Source organism: Aulonocara stuartgranti (genome assembly GCF_965226115.1).
Source record: "Aulonocara stuartgranti genome assembly, chromosome: 1".
Taxonomy (NCBI): Eukaryota; Metazoa; Chordata; class Actinopteri; order Cichliformes; family Cichlidae; genus Aulonocara; species Aulonocara stuartgranti.
In genome coordinates this window covers 23250573-23270001 of record NC_138939.1, presented here as the reverse complement: position 1 = coordinate 23270001, position 19429 = coordinate 23250573, and the positions used below count along the sequence as shown (strand labels likewise).

General features: G+C 38.8%; 2 protein-coding genes across 2 annotated transcripts in view; both read left to right on the top strand.

The window, feature by feature from the left end:
* LOC309703671 (uncharacterized protein) overlaps positions 1-19429 on the top strand; it is a gene marked incomplete at its 5' end in the record, with an annotated part of 204847 nt that overhangs the window by 29559 nt on the left and 155859 nt on the right. The gene's annotated exons all lie outside the window — the stretch shown is intronic.
* On the top strand, positions 1514-19129 carry LOC309708944 (trace amine-associated receptor 13c). The gene is made up of 3 exons (XM_082537319.1): positions 1514-1763; positions 13579-13946; positions 15426-19129. Exons 2-3 carry the CDS (start codon positions 13664-13666, stop codon positions 16316-16318), a joined length of 1176 nt encoding a protein of 391 aa, XP_082393445.1. The 5' UTR covers positions 1514-1763; positions 13579-13663; the 3' UTR covers positions 16319-19129.

Sequence of the window (19429 nt, the reverse complement as noted above, 5' to 3'; positions counted from 1 at the left end):
AGCCCTGAGAAACATTTCCTAAGGGTAATCAGTTTAAGAACATAACTTGGTAGCAAAACCCTAAAACTCTAACACTAATGTCAGGGTAAGTCACTTTATGGCGGCGGTGCTAAGGAGATGACACTCAGGCGAGTGCACTTTTAATTGGGTCAGACACAGAGCTGTTCATTTAGGAAGCCCTTCTGTTCTCTGAAAGTCCACATTTCAACCTCATCACCGTGTCAGTGGGTGCAAACTACTCAGATCATGCAAATATTTTTCTGGGACAGAAAATGTCACAAATGTTTGTTCTTTACCCAGCTTTGTTAGCGGCATTGCTCTGGAAGGCAAGGTTGAGTAAAGTTGCTATGAATCAATCCAGTATGTGGGAATGGCAGGAAAAATGTACACAGACAGAAGTTAAACCTGCATTCTTTATGATGACCAACAGAGGGCGACTCCTCTGATTGTGGAAACAAAGTAAAAAAGAAGGAAAGGAAGGGTTGACAAATCACTAACACATGTGTTGTCCCTGATCTTATAGGAACTTCATTCAGGTTAATACTGCATGTTTTATGTTGGATTATTCACAGTGTGACTCCCACCAGAGCTTGAGCCATTCAGTTTGTCTGCAGGCTTCACACAGCAATAGATACAGTATGTATAGCTGACAGTGCTGTACCATCAAAAGACCTGTCACTCAGGTTGGTAGGCCTCCAAATGTAATCAACCAGAACAGAAACCAGGCTATAGCTCCCTGACTATAACATGGGATATGTCCTATTTATTTGGCAGATTTACAAACCCCTTGAGGATTAAGTTACATAAAGCTGCTCAGCACGTACACTGTTGTTTATTCCTCAGGCCTCATCAACATTTCTTCAGCCGAATGCTTCAATTTCCATTTCAATCTCAGTGCATTTGCTGTTGAATGACTTCAGCCCGTCTCGTGGAGATTTTGTTAAGGCAAGAACAAATCAGTGCTGTGTACTTAAACCTGATGTTCAGTGTTTCCAATCATATTTGAAGGTAGGAGGTCTCACTTGAAAGCTGTAGTCTTTTCTCCCTGAGGAAAACAACAGAGGATGGATGTGACCCTCAAGCTAGACAAGCTTTGCACATGGGCCCAGACCACTAGGGGCAAACGATGGGTGCCATTGAAATGGAGCTAGAGATGATTTTCAGCAGCACAGGCACGTGAAAAGTTCAAAAGTGAAAGCATGTAAGAAAACTACAATAAGCTTGAGGACAAAGAGTCTATGCAGATAATGAGGCGTGGACTGAAAGTGAGAATTCAACAGCAACAGAAGCTCTGAGACACAACAGCATGACAGATGTTCAGAGCACCGAGGACCAAAGAGAGAAGATGAGAGAGGGTGGGGGGAGACACATGAGAGGCCAAACATGGGAGGGAAACAAAAAGAGAAAGGGAGCAAAGTGCTGCTGTGGACTTTACCTTGAAGCTCTGGGAAAGACCGTGTGCATGTGATAAGCTGTAGAGAGGGGAAACAGTGAAGTAGTGGGGACTGGAGATTAAGCGCTCAATGCAAGGAGAGAGAGTGGGAGGAAGGAGAGGGGAGAGGCTGAATCACATGGACAGAGAGCCGGAGTGTGTGAGAGGCTTTGTGCTTAATGTGTGCTTCTCGGGAGAATGAATGATGAGGACTACAGCTCCACTTTCTTCTCCACTGGACGGTGTTTAACAGGAATTTATTTCCACTAAGTCAGCATCTAAATACTGGATTTTCAACCTCTGTCTTGCCAAGTGCTCTGAGGAAATGCCGGTAAGATTGTCTCATTAGATTTCTTGTAAATTGTGTTTTGATTAAATGACAGCAGCTCTTTTATTTTGACACAATTTCTTGATAATATAAGGCTAAATCCCCACGCTGTATGCATTTAGCTCTGAATATTAACTCATAATTACTCACTTAACAGAATTAAATTGTAATGTGTAACATTCAGAAAAATACTATAATTATTTGAAGCATAAGACTTATATTTTCACTTTAAGTTTACCAAAATATTTATATTTTAAATAGTCCCATTGCATTTTTCTTTGCTGGTTGTTATTGGACACAAACATTGAGTAGTCTCTGCGGCCACACAGATACGTGTCTCGTTCAATTTCAATGATATTTTTCACAACAGTTGTTTTTAGTGTTTTTATTTTCTTCTGTTTTATTAAACAAGAAAATTTCTTCAGTTGGAAGCTTTTTAAGAAATCTTAATCAGTGTAAGCTAGCAGTGTCAGCCTAATCAAACCTTCAGTGCTTTGTATTGGGGAAAACGCTTCATACTAACCTGCTAATCTGTCAGGTGTATCATGCTTGGTGTCTGACCATTCAGGCATGCAGCAGCTGTTGGCTGAGTCCAGAGGTGGGTGTGATGTCTGTTAGCTGTGCATAATTTCGATAGGGACAGACAGGATGTAAAGACATATAAGGACAAGTCCAGAAACACATGCTCTGATGTAAAAAGTTCATCATCTTGTGGGTGAATGGGACTTTTCAAATGTATTTAGTTCATTATTAAATACCATTACTGGGAAACAAGGCAATAGCAATCCTTGAGAACCATGATATCACTGACAGAAACAGCTTTTAGAAATTGTAGTGTAATTTTAAAGAAACATAATAATAATAATAATGGATACTTTATTGATCCCCATGGGGAAATTACTTGTTTTTCTCTGCATTTGACCCATTCACTCAGTGAAGCAGTGGGCAGCCCACTAAGCAGGCGCCCGGGGAGCAGTGTGTAGGGACGGTACCTTGCTCAGGGGTACCTCAGGGTAGCCGTTAAGTGGATTCGAACCGCCGACCTTCCGATCATGGGGCGACCACTTTACCTACTGAGCTATCCCTGCCCCTTTTTAGGTTTTAATTTATAAATTATTGATTTCTATTTTTTTCTCCCGGGAAACAAACCTGAGAAGAAGGGTGTAAATGTAAAAGCGTAAACTGGACATTTGTCAAATGTTTGATATGTTTTTACAGTTAAATACCAGAATGTCAAGTCTGTGATGCACAGTTTCTTTTATTCAGTTTGTTTGGGATCATTTAAAAATCCTATTAAACTATTTTTGTTCTTCTTGTTGTTCTTGTACTCTCTAAGTATTCATTTGTTACCCTAAATGCACAGCAAAGACCACACACAGAAAAAGAAAAACCTAATTTAAGTGGTTTAAAAAGGGTTGAGGGACTTCCAGAGTATTTCCAGATGTTGCAGTCCATAAAAAAGGGGGGTACACCCTGAATGTCTTATATGATCTCTCCATATAGGGTATCTTTATATGTTAAAAAGGGGCTTTTTCAGTGTTCAGATCATCATTTTAAGTGTAATGTTAAGACATTTTAAGCAATGGAATAAAAAGAAGAAAAGCTAGAATGAGAAACTACTGAAGTGACAACAAACACTGCCAGAGATTTGTTTTTTCAGACAGAACAAGAGCAAAAATATTCCCAATGATGTCAAAAACACACGAACAAAGGCAAAAATGTGAACTCATTTAAAAAAAAATTCAATGCTTTATAAACTGCATACAACTATATAACTGAACTGCAGTGATTTGATCATTCAGACTCTAAAGTTAAATGAAAATAGTACAAGGATAATTGTTTTATTTTGTTTTTTGAACACTTGCTTTCATTTATTATGAAAGCAACATGTTTAAAAATGTTGGGACACGACCATGTTTACCACACGTTTCATCACCTCCTTGTTTTTCAATTTGGGAACTGAGGATACTGACTGCTGTAACTCTAGAGATAAACACCTTTCCTTTTATTAGTTGATATTTTAGTTACTAAACAATCCAGGGCTTCCTTTCTCACATTTTTTCATCATTTCATAATGTGCAATTTTAAGTTGGGGACGACTCTGGACTGAAGGCAGACTCTTTGTGATGAGCCATGGTGCTGTAATACATGCAGAAGGCGATTTGGCATTGTGTGTGTGAAATTAGGAGTCCTTCCCTGAAAGATTTTGTAAAATGGCATCATGCATTACTCCAAAGTCTGCAACATCATTTAGCAATAATGGTGCCTACACAGATGAGCCCATGCACTGCAGAAGCTCAGACCATCCCAGGTGTGGATGGGAAATTAGATGCTTACAGCTTAAATAGATTAGTCTGAGGACAGCAGCTCATACTCTGGCAAAAGGATATGAGATGGATCTTTGTCAATTTTATAAATGAATCACTTTTTTTTTTTTCATATTTTGACTGGAGAGACTGGCACTGGTTTCCTAGAATGGTCAGGAGGGTGGTCAGCTCAACCAGGTGAGCCACAGCAGTGCCTTCACCTGGTGTTCTTTAAATGCTCTTTAAATCCTTTGAACCCTAACCCTGTGATGTTCCTGTCCATCCAATTTTTGGACGTTGCTGGCATCATATTCAACAAAACTTCTGCGTTCAAACATTAGAAATGTTAGTCTTGTACTATTTTAAATAAAGTAAAACCTTTAATAAGGTTCTCACATTTTATAGTGTCCCCACTTCTTTTTTTATAACCCTGTTTTTGTGAACAGGGTTATAAAACAACCCTTTTTAAATGTGTGCCTGGATGTGTTTGCTGTACACAGTGAAACAAACACAGACAGAATGACAGGCCAAGATGTGAAGACAAAATTGTATTTCTGCTCATGTGCTGTGGCAGTCGGCCTCAGGCGACTCTGACCCACTTATTACTGCAGATGACCCCTGTGTGCGTTAGGCGACCTGGCTCGAGAGCCCTGACCGGGCCCCCACGGTCTTCCTACATTATCTGTCACTCAGAGACACAGCCCTGTCAAAGAAGGTTCACTGCATGCAAGAACAACAACCTAAATGCAGCTATTCCACCACAAAGGACTCCATATAGCACAGCATTGTTACTGGAGCTTCTTTCGGGTAGTTTTATCTGTGCATGTGTTTAGAAACCAATAATGAACACTTAATCGAATAAATAATTAGAAATGACTTATTAAGTCAGAGTTATTTAGTCAGAAAAAAGTTTTTCCAGAAAAAACTAAAGACGTTAGATGTAGCAAAAACTATCCAATTAATACTCACACATGCAAACGCAAACTTTTTTTAAATCTGTCGGAAATGTCAATAAATTAAAAAATTAGAGTGTCTGGCAATTATTTCATGGTTCAGGCTTTACAGGGTTCAGAGGCATCTTTATTTCCAAAGTTATTTATTCTAATGGCCATCATCTTCACTGTTATTCCTCATATCGGTTTGCACTGTTGTCAACACTACATTCCTGTAGAAAAAGACCTGATAACAAGTCTTGTAAATGGCTGTTAACTCAACAATTTATTTCTTGAGTAAAAAAATAAATAAATAAAATCGGGGAAGATCTGAAGACCAAAAGAGGTGAGAAACAGGAGAATTTCACTCGAATACACACAAAGAACTGATACTGTAGCTTATATATTTACTACTTTCATACCTCAGAAACATGACGCACATTGAATTTTTTGAAAATATTTTTTTAAAACATACTACACAGTAGACAGCCCTGCAAAGTCTATATCAATTAAAGAAGTGTTGACAGAGACTGAGCATGACTAATCGTCATTATGTGAAGACTTATTTGTTATTTGCTATGTGCTAAAATGTGGACATGGCAGAGTGCCTATCAGCCACTGCAACTACTTTTGCAGTTAATATGATGTAATTAATGATAAGATTCATTAAAACTGGAGATGAAATAAACATATATCTATGTAACGAATCACAACCAACATAGTATTAGCAAAAGAAACAAACCAAAAGACAGTGACGCCGTTCTCATTCACAAAAACCTGAGAAAACTGTTCAAAATACAGTCACCTGCTCAACTGATCATTACAGTTTTTCTCAGTCGATTTGGCAGTTACTGAATTTTACATAGTACCTGAGTCAGCTGCAACAATCAAAACCCCATTCACATTTTTCAAAACTTGAATAGTTCACCACTCTTTAAAGTCTGAGTCATCAAAACCTTCCTGACTAAAGAGTTCTGCAAACAATGTAGAGTAAGAAATGTTCAGAAGCAAAAATGAAATGTGAAGGATTTTTTTATATAAAATGGAGAAAAGTAAAAACATACTCGTGAAATTGTGTGCATCAGAAAACAGACAAAGAAAATAGATCTGAGAACAAAGCACCAACTACTCTATGAAGTAGAGTCACACTACATACACTCAGCAACCACTTTATTAAGTATGCCTGCTCCACTGCTCAATAAAGTAATCCAAATATCTAATCAGCTTTTCACATCAGCAGCAGCTCCATGCATTTACGTATGTAGACATGAACAAGACAGCCTGCTAAAGTTTAAACCGAGCATCAGAATAGATGAAACATGGCCGAATGTGGCATGGTTGTTCGTGTTAAATGGGCTGTTCTGAGTATTTCCGACATTGTTGATGTACTGAAATACACAACCATCTCCAGGGTTTATGGGGAATCGTCTGAATCAGGTTGAGGTCAGAGGAGAATGGCTAGACTACTTTGAGTTTATAGGAAGGCAAGAATAACTCAAATGGTTGATTGTCTCAGACGGGCTGGTTTGTGTATTTCAGAAACGACTGATCTCCTGGGATTTTCTCTGCACACTTATCTCTAACAGAGAATGGTCTGAAAAAGAAAATATCGAGTTCTTTGAGTGAAAATGGCTTGTAGATGCCAGAGGTTAGAGGAGAATGACCAGACTGCTCCAAAATGATAGGAAGGCATCAGTAACTCAAATAACCACTTGTTGCAACCAAGGTATGCAGAAAGGCATCTCTGAATGCTTGATAGGTCAAATATTGAAGCAGATGACCTTCAGCAGCACACCGGCTGCCTTTCCTGTCTGCTGAAAACAGTAAACTAAGAGTAAAGTTTCCATGGGTCAACCAAAATTGGACAACAGAAGATAGAAAAATGTTGTCTGAGAAGTCTCAACTTCTGCTGCAAACCAGGTAGTAGGGTGAGAAGTGACAGGCTGGTATTGTAATGGTGTGGGGATATTCTCTTGCCACTCTTTGGGCCCCTTGGTAACAACTAAGCATTATTGTATATTGAGCAACTGTGTGATGCTATCTTGTCAATATGAACCAAAATCACTGAGCAAGGTTTCCAGCACCTTGTTGAATCTGTGCCATGACAAGACAGGGAACAGAGGAACTTCAGGAACGATTCTAACTCCCCCCTAAAGACTGCTATAGATACCTGAATCATAAAGAAAAAGATTAATAAAACTCCTAACAGCATAGAAGAATACTTTATTAATATTATGGAAAAACATCTCCCAGCTAAGAAACATGTTTCTCATATTTACAAAAGGATTATAAAGGAGTCATGCCAAAACACAGGCTATATTAAGGAGAGATGGGAACTAGAATTAAATGTTATAATCACAGATAATATATGAGAAGAGTTGTGCAAAACCTGTCAAGAGGGAATAAGAAGTCAATTGTAGAGAGAATTTGATTGGAAATTTAAAATCAGACTTTTCAGTACACCTCTTGTTATCTCCTCAAACTATAAAGAACCTAATATAGAACTATGTTGGAGAAAATGTGGGGAAATAGCAGCAAAGTGCACCTAATAAAGTATCCAGTAAATCTGTGGTGGGTAACAGAAAAGGTGTACAAAGCCTCTCTCGATGGCGGCCATCTTTGAGCTGTAAACATCCACACCAATCCCATGCAGGAATCTGCACACTCTAATTATTACACTCTTACTCAGATTTAAGACACAGCAATGGAGGGCTTTTTATAAAAGGAAAGAAAAGCACATCAGTCGCACAAGACGACAAAAACAGCAGTCGTGACGCCCACAAACAAATGCGCAGGGTAACTGTTGATAGTTAAGCAGTTTAGATGTTGGATCTTTGGTCCAGAACTGATTTCTACTGAGACATAAAAAATAAATGACCTTTGTCTTGAGGACTTGAAATTTCAAGTTGTGAAAAAGCTCGTATGTAAATCATCATGCAGCCTATTTTGTTGTGTGTGTGTGTGTGTGTGTGTGCGTGCGTGCGTGCGTGCGTGCGTGTGTGTGTGTGTGCGTGCGTGTGTGTGTGTGTGTGTGTGTGTGTGTGTGCGGTCTTTGCTGTCAGCTGCTTGTCTCACTGTGCCTGAGGTCTTGCCACAGGGAAGGCTTCCACTTGTCATCTTCACTCAAGGTAAGGGCAAAAAGCCCCTTAATGAGGTTCATCTCCCATCCTCCCTTAAATAATTTTCCTTTTGTTTTACCACCAGCACCATCAGGAAATTTAAAGTAAAATAATTACTCTGACTTGAAAGCAGTTGTCTAATCCTGTTGATTTTAAGAGCATATAATTTAGACTAGAATCAGTTTTTTTAAACACCCCTATGACACTGTATCTTTCACAGACAAAAGAATGCACTCATAAAAAGACGAAACACAGTCAAAGGCTGAACTATGCTTGACGTCATAATTCCTCACCATTCGCTGCTACCCATTTTAAGAATTTTAGATTTTCAAGAGCTGCTTTCATAAATTGTAAAATGAAAACAGTCTTCTTTAAACACTCTCTTGGCCTTGTTCAGGCTGAGTTATCATTGTGCCTGCAGCTCAGTGTTACCGACACAGAGGGGGAGCAAATATCAAGCTTTAGAGAAAATCAAAAGGGCAGATGGATTTTCTCACAATCTGAATTTTGCTGAACTGAATAACAGATAACGATTCTTCGAAGCTCAGAATTGATTTTCAACATATCTGGCTAATAAAATGAATGCCTTTGGCCACTGCAGCACTGAAATGACAGGGATATTAAGTTTTTGGTCTGAGACTTATAAACTATAATCTAGTATAATCTGTAAAAGAGGAAAAATCTGTTTAAGAAAAGAACAAAACATAGAAATATTCTGGCCGCTGATAAAGTCATAAAAATACAGAAAAATAATTGTTTATAGCTTTAAATGTCATATTTTGTGTTAAATAAAACTAATTTACAAGGGTGGAAGCAATGAAATGAGATCTTTCTTTTGGCACGATACAGCATAGACTACAGAGCACTGTGAAAACGTCTCAAGTTTCTTTATACGTGGCTTGGAAAATGAGTTAGCACATTTTTAACAAGCTTGAAAATCAGTATTTATTCTACAACACTTCCCTGGGTAAGTGTTCTTGTAATTTCTTGAAGTAGTCTTCAGGAATAGTTCTCCAGGCTTCTTGAAGAACATTCAAAGCCCTTCCTTGGATGTTGGCTGCCTTGTTCTGTTTTGGTTCAATAATACTGAGGTCCAGGCTCTTAGGAGGCCAATCTGATCATCCTAAATGATGTGTTTTTCTGCCCAAGCATATTTTTCCTGCACTAGCAGTGTGTTTTTGATCGTAGTCAATCAGATGCTTTCCAGATAGTATTGCATGTTGGATACAAATCCAACAATACGTTCCATCAATTTTGACAAGATCTCCAACACCACTGCCTGAAGTGCAGCCTCAAACCGTGACAGAGCCTCCACTGTGTTTACAGATGGCTCACTGTAACACTCACAGTTTTACCTCTCTGAGCTCCTCTGCATATATTAATGACACTGTGAACAAAAGTTTAAAATTAACAAAGTGCATAAAGACACAATTTAAAATAGGTTCAGTTGTCTGTTTTGTGTAAACACAACACTGGTTCATCACTTGAGTAAGGTGCCTTTTTTATTTGAATGATCGATACTGTAGCTCAGTGTTAAGTGTGCAAAACAACAACAACAAAAAGCAGAAAAATGATAAAATCATCCATCGACTGCTTATTTCTGCTCTAAAGTGTAATCTTATCATGGCAGGTCTGGGAGGACTGACTTCCTTTAAGGAGCTGCAGTTAATGACACTTCTCCATTGTCCTAATTTTAAAACCCTGGAAGTTGCCCCTTGGTTTTTGCTGTGAACCGCAGCTGAAAGAGACTTGACTCCAACTAAATGACAGTTTGGGTTTCACTGACGACAACTTTCCATTGTTAGCTTTCAGATGCACCACAGTGGGGCTTGTGAGACGGCGAGGATGTAAAATTCATTTTAACAGAACTCCACAGAGAGCCACAGCTGTGCATTTTCCTAAGCATGCTTGAGCAGCAGAGGGGTCTTTGGGAAACTCAGGAACATGATACCAAAAAACAAACATTACAGATATGCACTGGATGTGTCTGCTGTTATTTATGTGCAGCTAATTTGTAACAACAATAATGTTTTCATGGAGGCATATGGGGCCAACCAGATTATGTTTCTGTTAGGATAAAGACAAACAATGTTAATATTGAAGTATTCAACATACTTTTAAGCTTGTGTTGAGACACTGTCAGCACACATCAGACTGCACTCTAGTTTTATGCAGAAAGAGACTGAACAATACAACAATACCACCCTGACCGAGTTGGTATTGTTGCCCAAAATTAATCACAGACAGGAGTGTGCTCGCTCTTCACACTTTGGACTCACATGTCTATCCTTTGCATTCATATGACTGCTGCTGTGGCCAGGACGTATAAATGTAGAACATCGTTTGCTCTGAAAAAATGTCTCTAAACAATCCAAGCAGCAATTGCATTTCTCAGCACAACATAACCATGAAAACGAAAGATTCGTAATTGTCTTTTGAGGCAGGGTTGACATGAAAGAGATGAGCTCAGAGGAAGAAATATCAGAAGTGACGAGAGCTTGACAGGAAAGCCTTGCTTTGAAAGTACAAGAAGACAAATAAAGCTCTTTCTCTTTATTTTACAATGCGAAAAGGTGAGAAAACCACGAAAGCTCATTTGTACCTATGAGGAACAGCATGCCCCGTTGTTTCATAAGCATACGCAAACGATGGGTAAACATGAAAAGTAATCACATACTTAGGATTTCTAGTATTTTGAAAAGCAAATGAGATAAAGCAGCCAATACAGAACATAACAAATTAAAATTAAGGCGTTAGGAGTGATCCAAAATCTTTTTGTCACATGAAAAACAGAAATGTCAGACAACCAAATGTCTTTTTTTCGTTTCAAGATAACCAGGGATGGAAAACCTCCAATAATGAGATCACTGTTTATAATTTACTCAGATGATAAGTGTGAACACACCACTGACATCTAGACATTTGCAATCTGACAGGCCTTATCAACATTAGCAGGAAGTAAAAGTGTTTCCAGCAAGTAAACGATTGACCCACACATGCTGGAGACTGAATCAGAATCAGAATCAGAATCAGAAAGGGGTTTATTGCCAAATGTTGAGCAGGTTTACAACATTAGGAAATTGCTGCGGTGCTTCAGTGCAAACATAGTGTCATAAATAGCACTTAAATAGACATGAAAAAATAAAAGTAGGGATAAGAATTAAAAGTGCTACGTAGAAAGATATGTGCATGAGCTATACATGAGATATATACATGAGAGTAAGAATTAAGAGTGCTACGTTGAAAGATATATACATGAGTGCAGGTGGTGATCAGTGCCAAACATGGAATGATGCAGTGAACACAGCGTAGGGTCATGTGTTAGTGGCGGGAACAGTCATATGGTTATTGTTCATGTGTCCAACAGCAGAGGGGAAGAAACTGTTCTTATGGCGAGAGGTTCTGGTGCGAATGGACCAGAGCCTCCTGCCTGAGGGGAGCAGGTCAAACAGACTGTGTCCAGGGTGAGAAGGGTCAGCTGAGATCCGAGCTGCACGCCGCAATGTCCTGGAGGTGTACAGGTCCTGCAAAGATGGGAGTCTGCAGCCAATCACCTTCTCAGCAGAGCGCACAACACGCTGCAGTCTCTGTTTGTCCCTGATAGTGGCTCCAGCGTACCACACGGTGATGGAGGAGGTGAGGATGGACTCGATGATTGCAGTGTAGAATTGCATCATCGTCCGTGTTGGCAGGTTGAATTTCTTCAGCTGCCTCAGGAAGTACATCCTCTGCTGGGCTTTCTTGATGACGGAGGTGATGGTGGGCTCCCACTTCAGGTCCTGGGTGATGGTGGTACCCAGGAAGCGGAATGAGTCCACAGAGGTGATGGGGGTGTCAGTCAGGATGATGGGGGGGAGTGGGGCTGTGTGCTTCCTGAAGTCCACAATAATCTCCACTGTCTTCTGGGCATTCAGCACCAGGTTGTTGTGGCTGCACCAGGACACCAGACGTTCAACCACTTGTACCAAAGTCACTTGTACCAAAGGTGCATCTGTGTAATCTAATTTATTGTTTGTAAAATCTTACATCTCAGTAAGAGTCACTTAATTAAAACAAATAACAAAGTGACCAAAATTTCAAAATGATGAAATTTCTTATCAGCTTTATAAATATAAATTTATTTTTCTGTTCATAAAGCTACGTTCAGCTGATCCCTTATTCACGAAGGGTCACCACGTGTTTCGTTTAGCAGATATTTAGCGTGATATCGTTTCCGTGATATCATATAATTTTTTTTGTCTCCGCCCAGGATCAAACCCACTTCACTAAATTGCTAATAACAAGTAAAACGTCAGGTTGTTTTATATCTGGCCCTTGTTTCCAGACAAGCTTTGAGGGTCTTTCATATCTGATCTTAATTCAACCCTGAACCATGAGCCAGTCACAGAAAAAATACACAAGTGTTTCCCTTGCTTCTCAAGAACCTCTAATTCCCTGCTGATATTAGTGAAAGGACTTCAGCCACAGCTGTGATGTTTTGTTGACCATGTTTCTGCACACAAAGCTGCACAGCAAATGCAGGCTTTGATTTGGTTTTGCTCTGGTCTGAATATGTCCACTCCTGTTACCTTTTGTTTCGTCCTCTGTGCGTACCTTCCTGCTCTCTGGCCCAGTGAACAGCATAAATGATTGAAGGACTCGTGTATTTAGTTGTCAGCTGAGACAGACATTTGGTACTGAACTCAGAGTTTCAGCATGGGAACTGACAGCATCGAGGTGCTTCCAACAGTGTTAGGGCACAGAAACAGCACGTAGCTGGTACACACAAGTAATAAATTCAGTGCCAATACTCTCCAGCTGGAGAAAAAGAAGACTACCTATGATTTGTAAGGCTATTTTTTATTCAGCCTTTAGTGTAACATATCTGTACTGCAACATAAGCACAACCTCTCTACCCTACACATGTCATATACTACAGACTTTTAGCACTTCAAACCCTTTGAGTCAAGCATATTATTGGATTACATGCTTCAATTTATATTAAAAGCTATGTTTGTAAGAACTGTTTTAATGCCACTGTTTGAATGGCAGCAAAGATATAGAGTATACACACTTATGTCTTATGGTGGCTTTCAGAGGTTAAAATCAAACATCCCTAAATTTGCAGATGATACATATATATTAAAAGGTTTGCTACTGACTGCAGTAACCGATTCAAAGCTTTAAATGATGTGATTTTGAGTGCTGCAAAAGTGCTATTGTGTCTGGTATGAACGACCTAAAATTATCTGACATTTGTTAAAAAATAAAATTTCTATTGAAATCATGAGAAATAACAAATTTAATGCGATTTTTAACAACTGCATTTAGAAAATCTTTTTAGAAATAGAGAATTAGAAAAAAAAACATTGGTTCAATTCGGCCATCAAAAAGAGAAATACCATGACTGTTAACTGTTGGACATAATGTGCTTATTATGTGATATAAGGTTTTCAATGCTTACCTATTTTTTTCCCATTAGGAGAGTTTCCCAGTCCAGGACATGGTCTCCTGAGTGGTCCCGCCACCACTGCATCACAAGCCTTAAAACCAGTCTAACCTGGGACATGACTGCTCTGCTTCCCAACGTCAGTGTTCCTGGGAGTACGGCAGCTTTGCTGGTGACCACTGACTGTCCGTTTAACCTGACTGCAGCTGCTCAGGCAGGACTGGGGTCAGGCCATTCACTGGCCCCACTATGTACCGTGTGTTGCTGTGGGGTTCTCAATCGCACCTTGGCAGTGGCATTCATGGTCAGCCTAGCATTTGCCATCGTGGTTGGGAACGTGGTCACACTTACAGTGTTTGTGCAGACCAGACAGTCGAGAACACCACAGGGATACCTGAAAGGTAAATGTTGTGAACTGTGTGTTGAGACAACTTTTGTTGTAATTTTGTGCTATATAAATAACATTTATTGAATTGAATTAAAAAATAATAATTGAACTGCTTTATCACCACATCTTAACATGTACATCTAGAGTGTAAATCAAGTTTCATGGATTGATTCCAGTAGAGCCCGACCAACATCAGATATTTACCGATATTTGATATGAAATCTGATATCAGCTGATATATTTTTTTCTTTCAGGCACAGGAAACATAAACAGATTTACCTGACATTGGTCATGTGCAGTTATTTATAACTCCTTACTAATATAATATAACGATTCTGTTCATATTGCTACATTAAGTCATAGATCACTGGTTTACATTTCTTGTATCTGCTGGCTGTTGTGTTTGTGTGGTTCCAAACACATGCAGGAACGTTGTAGAGTGCCCTCTGGTGGACAAACTATGCAACCTTAATACTAACAACAAGATTATAAGAGTTTGTTCCACCTCTTCTTTCCTTTTGTATTTTAATTTATCCTCTGGTATATCACATAGATATTACTGGGCAATATATCGTCCCTCAACATTATATTGGTAGGGCTCTAATTTCAAGAAACGCAAAAAACAATTCCTTAGTAAAATTTAATTTCCTGTTTGTAAAATGCAGTAATATTAAAGAAGACTTTTTTTCAGTCTAGAGAGATATAAGAGAATCTTTAATTTTAAGCAATAAATATATTGTAAATTGTATTATATGTATAATGTATAAGTATTGCATTCCTTTCACAAGGTGGCAGTGACCAGAAGGGATTATAAAGTATTATAAATCAACTTCAAATTCAAATTCAAATTTTATTTGTCACGTACACAGTCGTACACAGTCATACACAGTACGATATGTAGTGAAATGCTTAGACAACTGCTCGTGACCTAAAAAAAAAAAAAAAAAAAAAGGCTATGAATAAGATAGGAAATAAATATGAAAAATTAAAAAGGGTAAATTTAACTAGGAAGGAATAAAATATAAATTAAGGTTAAAAATGAAATAACTGTACAACACAATTTAGAATGAAGGGTAAATTTAACTGGGAAGAATAAGATAAAATATATAAATTAAAGTTGAAAATAAAATAACTGTACAACAAAATACACAATACACAATATAGAACTATATAAGAATGTATGAAGAAATATAAATAAATAAATAAATAAATATATACACAATAACAGCAGCTGTACAAGTATTAACTGGAAATGAAGAATATAGTGACCAGTGTTGTGCAATCCACATTATGTCTTATATTAAATAGTTTCATTCAGCACAACCGATTCATTTAAATTTATGGAAAACCTAAATCAGAAAGGTTGTTTTTTAAATTCTGCAAATAAAGCAGTTCTTGTGATTAATGGTAAAATGCTAAGTAAATGATAATAAGGAAAACTAAATACAGCTATCCAACATGACATCTTCCTCTTCTTTCTTCTCTGTGACAGTGTCTCTGGCCATAGCAGATATGATGGTCGGTGTCCTCGTGGTTCCTTTTTCCATCTACACTGAAATCTCTCTGATGGTAACCACCACGCCCCCTGTTTGGTATCAGGGTACTTCTACTTCCCCTGCCAACTCCTCTTCTCGTGGTGGACTAGTAAGCCCATGGCAGCCCTGCATGCTGATTGGTCCAGTGTTTGCTGGATGCACATTTGTTTCCATCAGCACCATTTTCCTAATGACTTTGGAGCGCAGTGTGGCCATCCTGTGGCCACTCCAAAAGGACGCCTTGGTGACCCGAAGACGAACTCTGTTCCTCATCCTGTTCTCCTGGGCTTCCAGCTTTCTGCTGGCTTTAGCGCCTCTCATCTTCAGCAGAAACTTCACTTTGGAGTACAATGAGTGCAGTCGCATGTGTAACTACACCCCACTCATGCTTGGAGGCCATCTCCCGCCTGATGCCAACATCTTGTTGTTATTCCCAGCGTTCGATTTCACACTGCTCGGTGGCACATTGGCTGTTAATATCGTGTCTTTCACTAGCATTCGGCGGTACTCCCAAAAACGCAAACTACTCTCAGAGGGGAGTCTGAGCGATGGAGGAGGAGGAGGTGGAGGATGCCCTCACAGGCCCTCTTTTTCAGACATCAAAGCAGCCAAAACAATTGGCATATTAACATTTGCCTTTACAGCATCCTTCACGCCCATTGCAGTGTTTGTGCTCGGGAACGTGGTGGGATACACCTGGTGTAATTTCTCCTTTTTTGCCTTCTGGATTCTGACAGGAAACAGTTGCTGTAATGTTATTATTTACAGCGTCAGGGACCACCGCTTCAGGAAGGGTGTGACCCTGCTGTTTCAACGAGATCAATCCCCCCCGCATGGCGAGAAGAACTAAGAGACGCGTAAATCTGTGTTGTGGCTGTGACCCAAAGTATGACTTGGAATAGTTTAAAAAGTAGAGAAAGGTGAAGAATGGGTTTATTCGCTTACTCTGTGAAAAGATTCTCATCCCTTTCCTGTTTTCAAAGAGAGGAAAAAAGGAACCCTGCCTATTTCAACTTGTGGTCCTTAATATGCCATCAATAATCTCTCTTGCTAAAGCATTATGTTAAAAACATATGAATTTCATCCATTAAAAAAGCAGCAACGTTATTCCATATTATGACCTATAAAGGCTGTGATTATTTTACATGTGCAATGCACTCTGGATTGATGATGGAAACGAGTTCGACTCATTACATCAGTCTCACAACCAAGTACATAATGTATGAACGCTACGAAATGTCTAAAGGAAACAAGAAAAGAGATATTAATCTACACAGTTTTCTCATCCATAGCAAGAGAAAGGGAAATGATCGGGCACATGCGGATGAAGACAACTTCCAAAAGACCCCGAGCTGTGTTCTTGACACTTCTGTACTAACACATTTGATTAATTTAGAGCTCACAAACACTTTTTGTTGTTGTTGGTGAGAAGCAGAAGCTAAGACCAAAAGCTGCACCTATAATTTGTCTCCCCAAAAATGCAGACAGCAAGTGAAAGTGAAAATAACTTTAAGATAGCCTGGGAACAGAAAGTATTAAATGTAAAGATGCTCTGCAGGCAGCAAAATATAACTTATGGCAGGTGCTGCCTTTGAAAGTGCACCAAAGTGTGTTTAAGAGTCTATAAACATAAAGTGTCTTGAGGAGAGATTGACTACATTGAAAAGGTGGATGGTAGGCTGAAATTACAGGTTAGGAAAGACATTTTATCATAACCTGATACACTCCCCTTTCACACCTCTCAAGTGGCTGCACAGAAAAGGATTTTGTCCCATGCTTGCTTCTTCAGCTCTGTGATCGTCTTCATTGTTGGGGTTTTTTAGTGAAGAGGAAACAGAAAGCAGGAAGAGAGAGTGGTGGAAGACACTCCACAAAGGGCCACGGTTCAAAGTCAAATCTGGTTAAATGCATTTAGCCTTTCAGCACATGGTTGCCTGCTCAACCTGGGAGAAGGTCATCCTCGTTTTTTGTTTTTTAATTCTGAGTTATGCCAACAGTCTTTTCATGTTCAGTTATGTCATTCTCAGATTTTAGTTGAATGGGATGTGCTATCTAGCCCAGCGGTTCCCAACCCCTGGGCCTCGGACCGGTACCGGTCCGTGAGTCGTTTGGTACCGGGCCGCGAGAGTTGAGGCTCAGGTGTGAAATGTATAGTTTTCAGGGTTTTTATCGGTTTTCAGCGTTATTTTGTTATCGTTTTTATCGTTTACTCGGTTTTCCTGGGTCTTTTCACGTGTGTTATGAATAAATCTTCTTTTTTTCGGTACCGGTACTAGTTTTATTTTGTTGTATTTATCTGCGACACCTTAAAGGCCGGTCCATGAAAATATTGTCGGGCATAAACCGGTCCGTGGCGCAAAAAGGGTTGGGGACCGCTGATCTAGCCTACCTGCACCATAAATAACAATGGTGGCCTATTATTTTTTTTATTAAAAAAAAACTAAATATCTACATTACATCATGTTTAAGTTGTTGTGGTGTTGTGGGCATAATAAGTCATGTCTTTGTAGTCGCTTTTTTTTTACAGGTAGTAAACATATTTATTTCTGCTAAGATGTTGACCATTTTACCACTGACTTGCTTTTTAAATCAGCCTCAAGTGGTCATTTGAAGAACTGCAGTTTTTGGCATTAAGCATTACCTTCATTATTAAGCCCCATATGTTGTCTCTTGGACTGGGTTTATACAAACATGATGAAATCTGCCTATAAACACATAGAAAGTTTCCTTACCTTTCTTTTTTTTTTTAATGTGAGTTTCTGTGGTTCATGTCCAGGGTAAAAAATAAATCAACAAATAAACAGTTGCCAAGTAACCACTCTAGACGATTATTGGTGTCAACAAAGAAACAATTTAGTAACACCTTTGTGAGGTTTAGAGGTGCTGGTAGGCGGAGAGTTTTGTTTTTGTATCCAGTTTTTAGACCAAGCCATTTCCTGGTTTAAGCTAATTTGAGGTGTTTTCATCACCTAACACGTTTCCAAAAAAGCCGAGGCTCAAGAGTTCCCATAAGTCAAATGTAAATGCCATTCAAATGGAAACACATAAAACTTTAAATGAAAAAGTTCTGAAAAAGTTAAAAAACGCTTTCAGGTTTGTCCACATATTATGGATCGTGACTGAAAAGGTCATTAACTGCACAACAGCAAGTCCTTGCAGTGAGTCTACTGCCACAACAAATCCATATCCTCTCCCCGGGTGTCCTTGTTTCCTCTCTCCAAATCTAAACCTTGCTTTCAAAGGGCTTTAATGAGCCTTTCACAAATTTCAGAGAAAAAAGTATGTCAAGGAGCCACAACAGCCACAACTGCATAATGAGTAGTTTATTTGTAACTTTTTTTTAATCTTTTGTTTGTTTTTGTGTTGTTTTTTAATGACAGCAGTGTTTTTGTCACCTGTTAATTTATAATGGGGTTTGTTTGTAATTAGAAATCATGTTACAGCCTCCTCATAGGAAACAGTTAAGGTTACTTTTAAAATCCATTAATTCAGTTTATTTTGATAACAGTCTGCCTCAAGTATCAGAAATGCACTTTATCAGTTGCTATATGAGCCATTTCCATTGTGCCAGGTGTCGGACACAAATATTATTTTGGACAGATTTTTATTTTTAGCTTTGTATTTTGTCTGCATATTAAAGAATGATCTGTGTATTTATTAACCCTTGTGTGGTGTTCGTATTTTTGTTACTCAGCCAGTGTTCATGGGTCTGGTGGACCCGCTAGAGTTTTGGCTTTCCAAATTAACACTATCAAACAATTTTATGTTAAATTACTCAACAGATGTTTACTTCATCCCAATTACAAGACATATGAACAGCAAACATGGTTAATTTTTTCCCTTTACCTTTGTTAGATCACATTTATGAATTAATGTGCTTCTCGTTTTTCTTTTATATAAAATGTTATAAATAAATCAGTTATAATCAAGTGGAGTGAGTGGAAAGACACAACACATTTAC

What these genes read in the sequence shown, in the direction of transcription:
- LOC309708944 (XM_082537319.1), top strand. Translation starts at nt 13,664, where the DNA reads ATGACTGCTCTGCTTCCCAACGTCAGTGTTCCTGGGAGTACGGCAGCT. An exon ending in ACCACAGGGATACCTGAAAG is followed by an intron (nt 13,947 to 15,425) that starts GTAAATGTTGTG and finishes TCTCTGTGACAG; the next exon opens with TGTCTCTGGCCATAGCAGAT.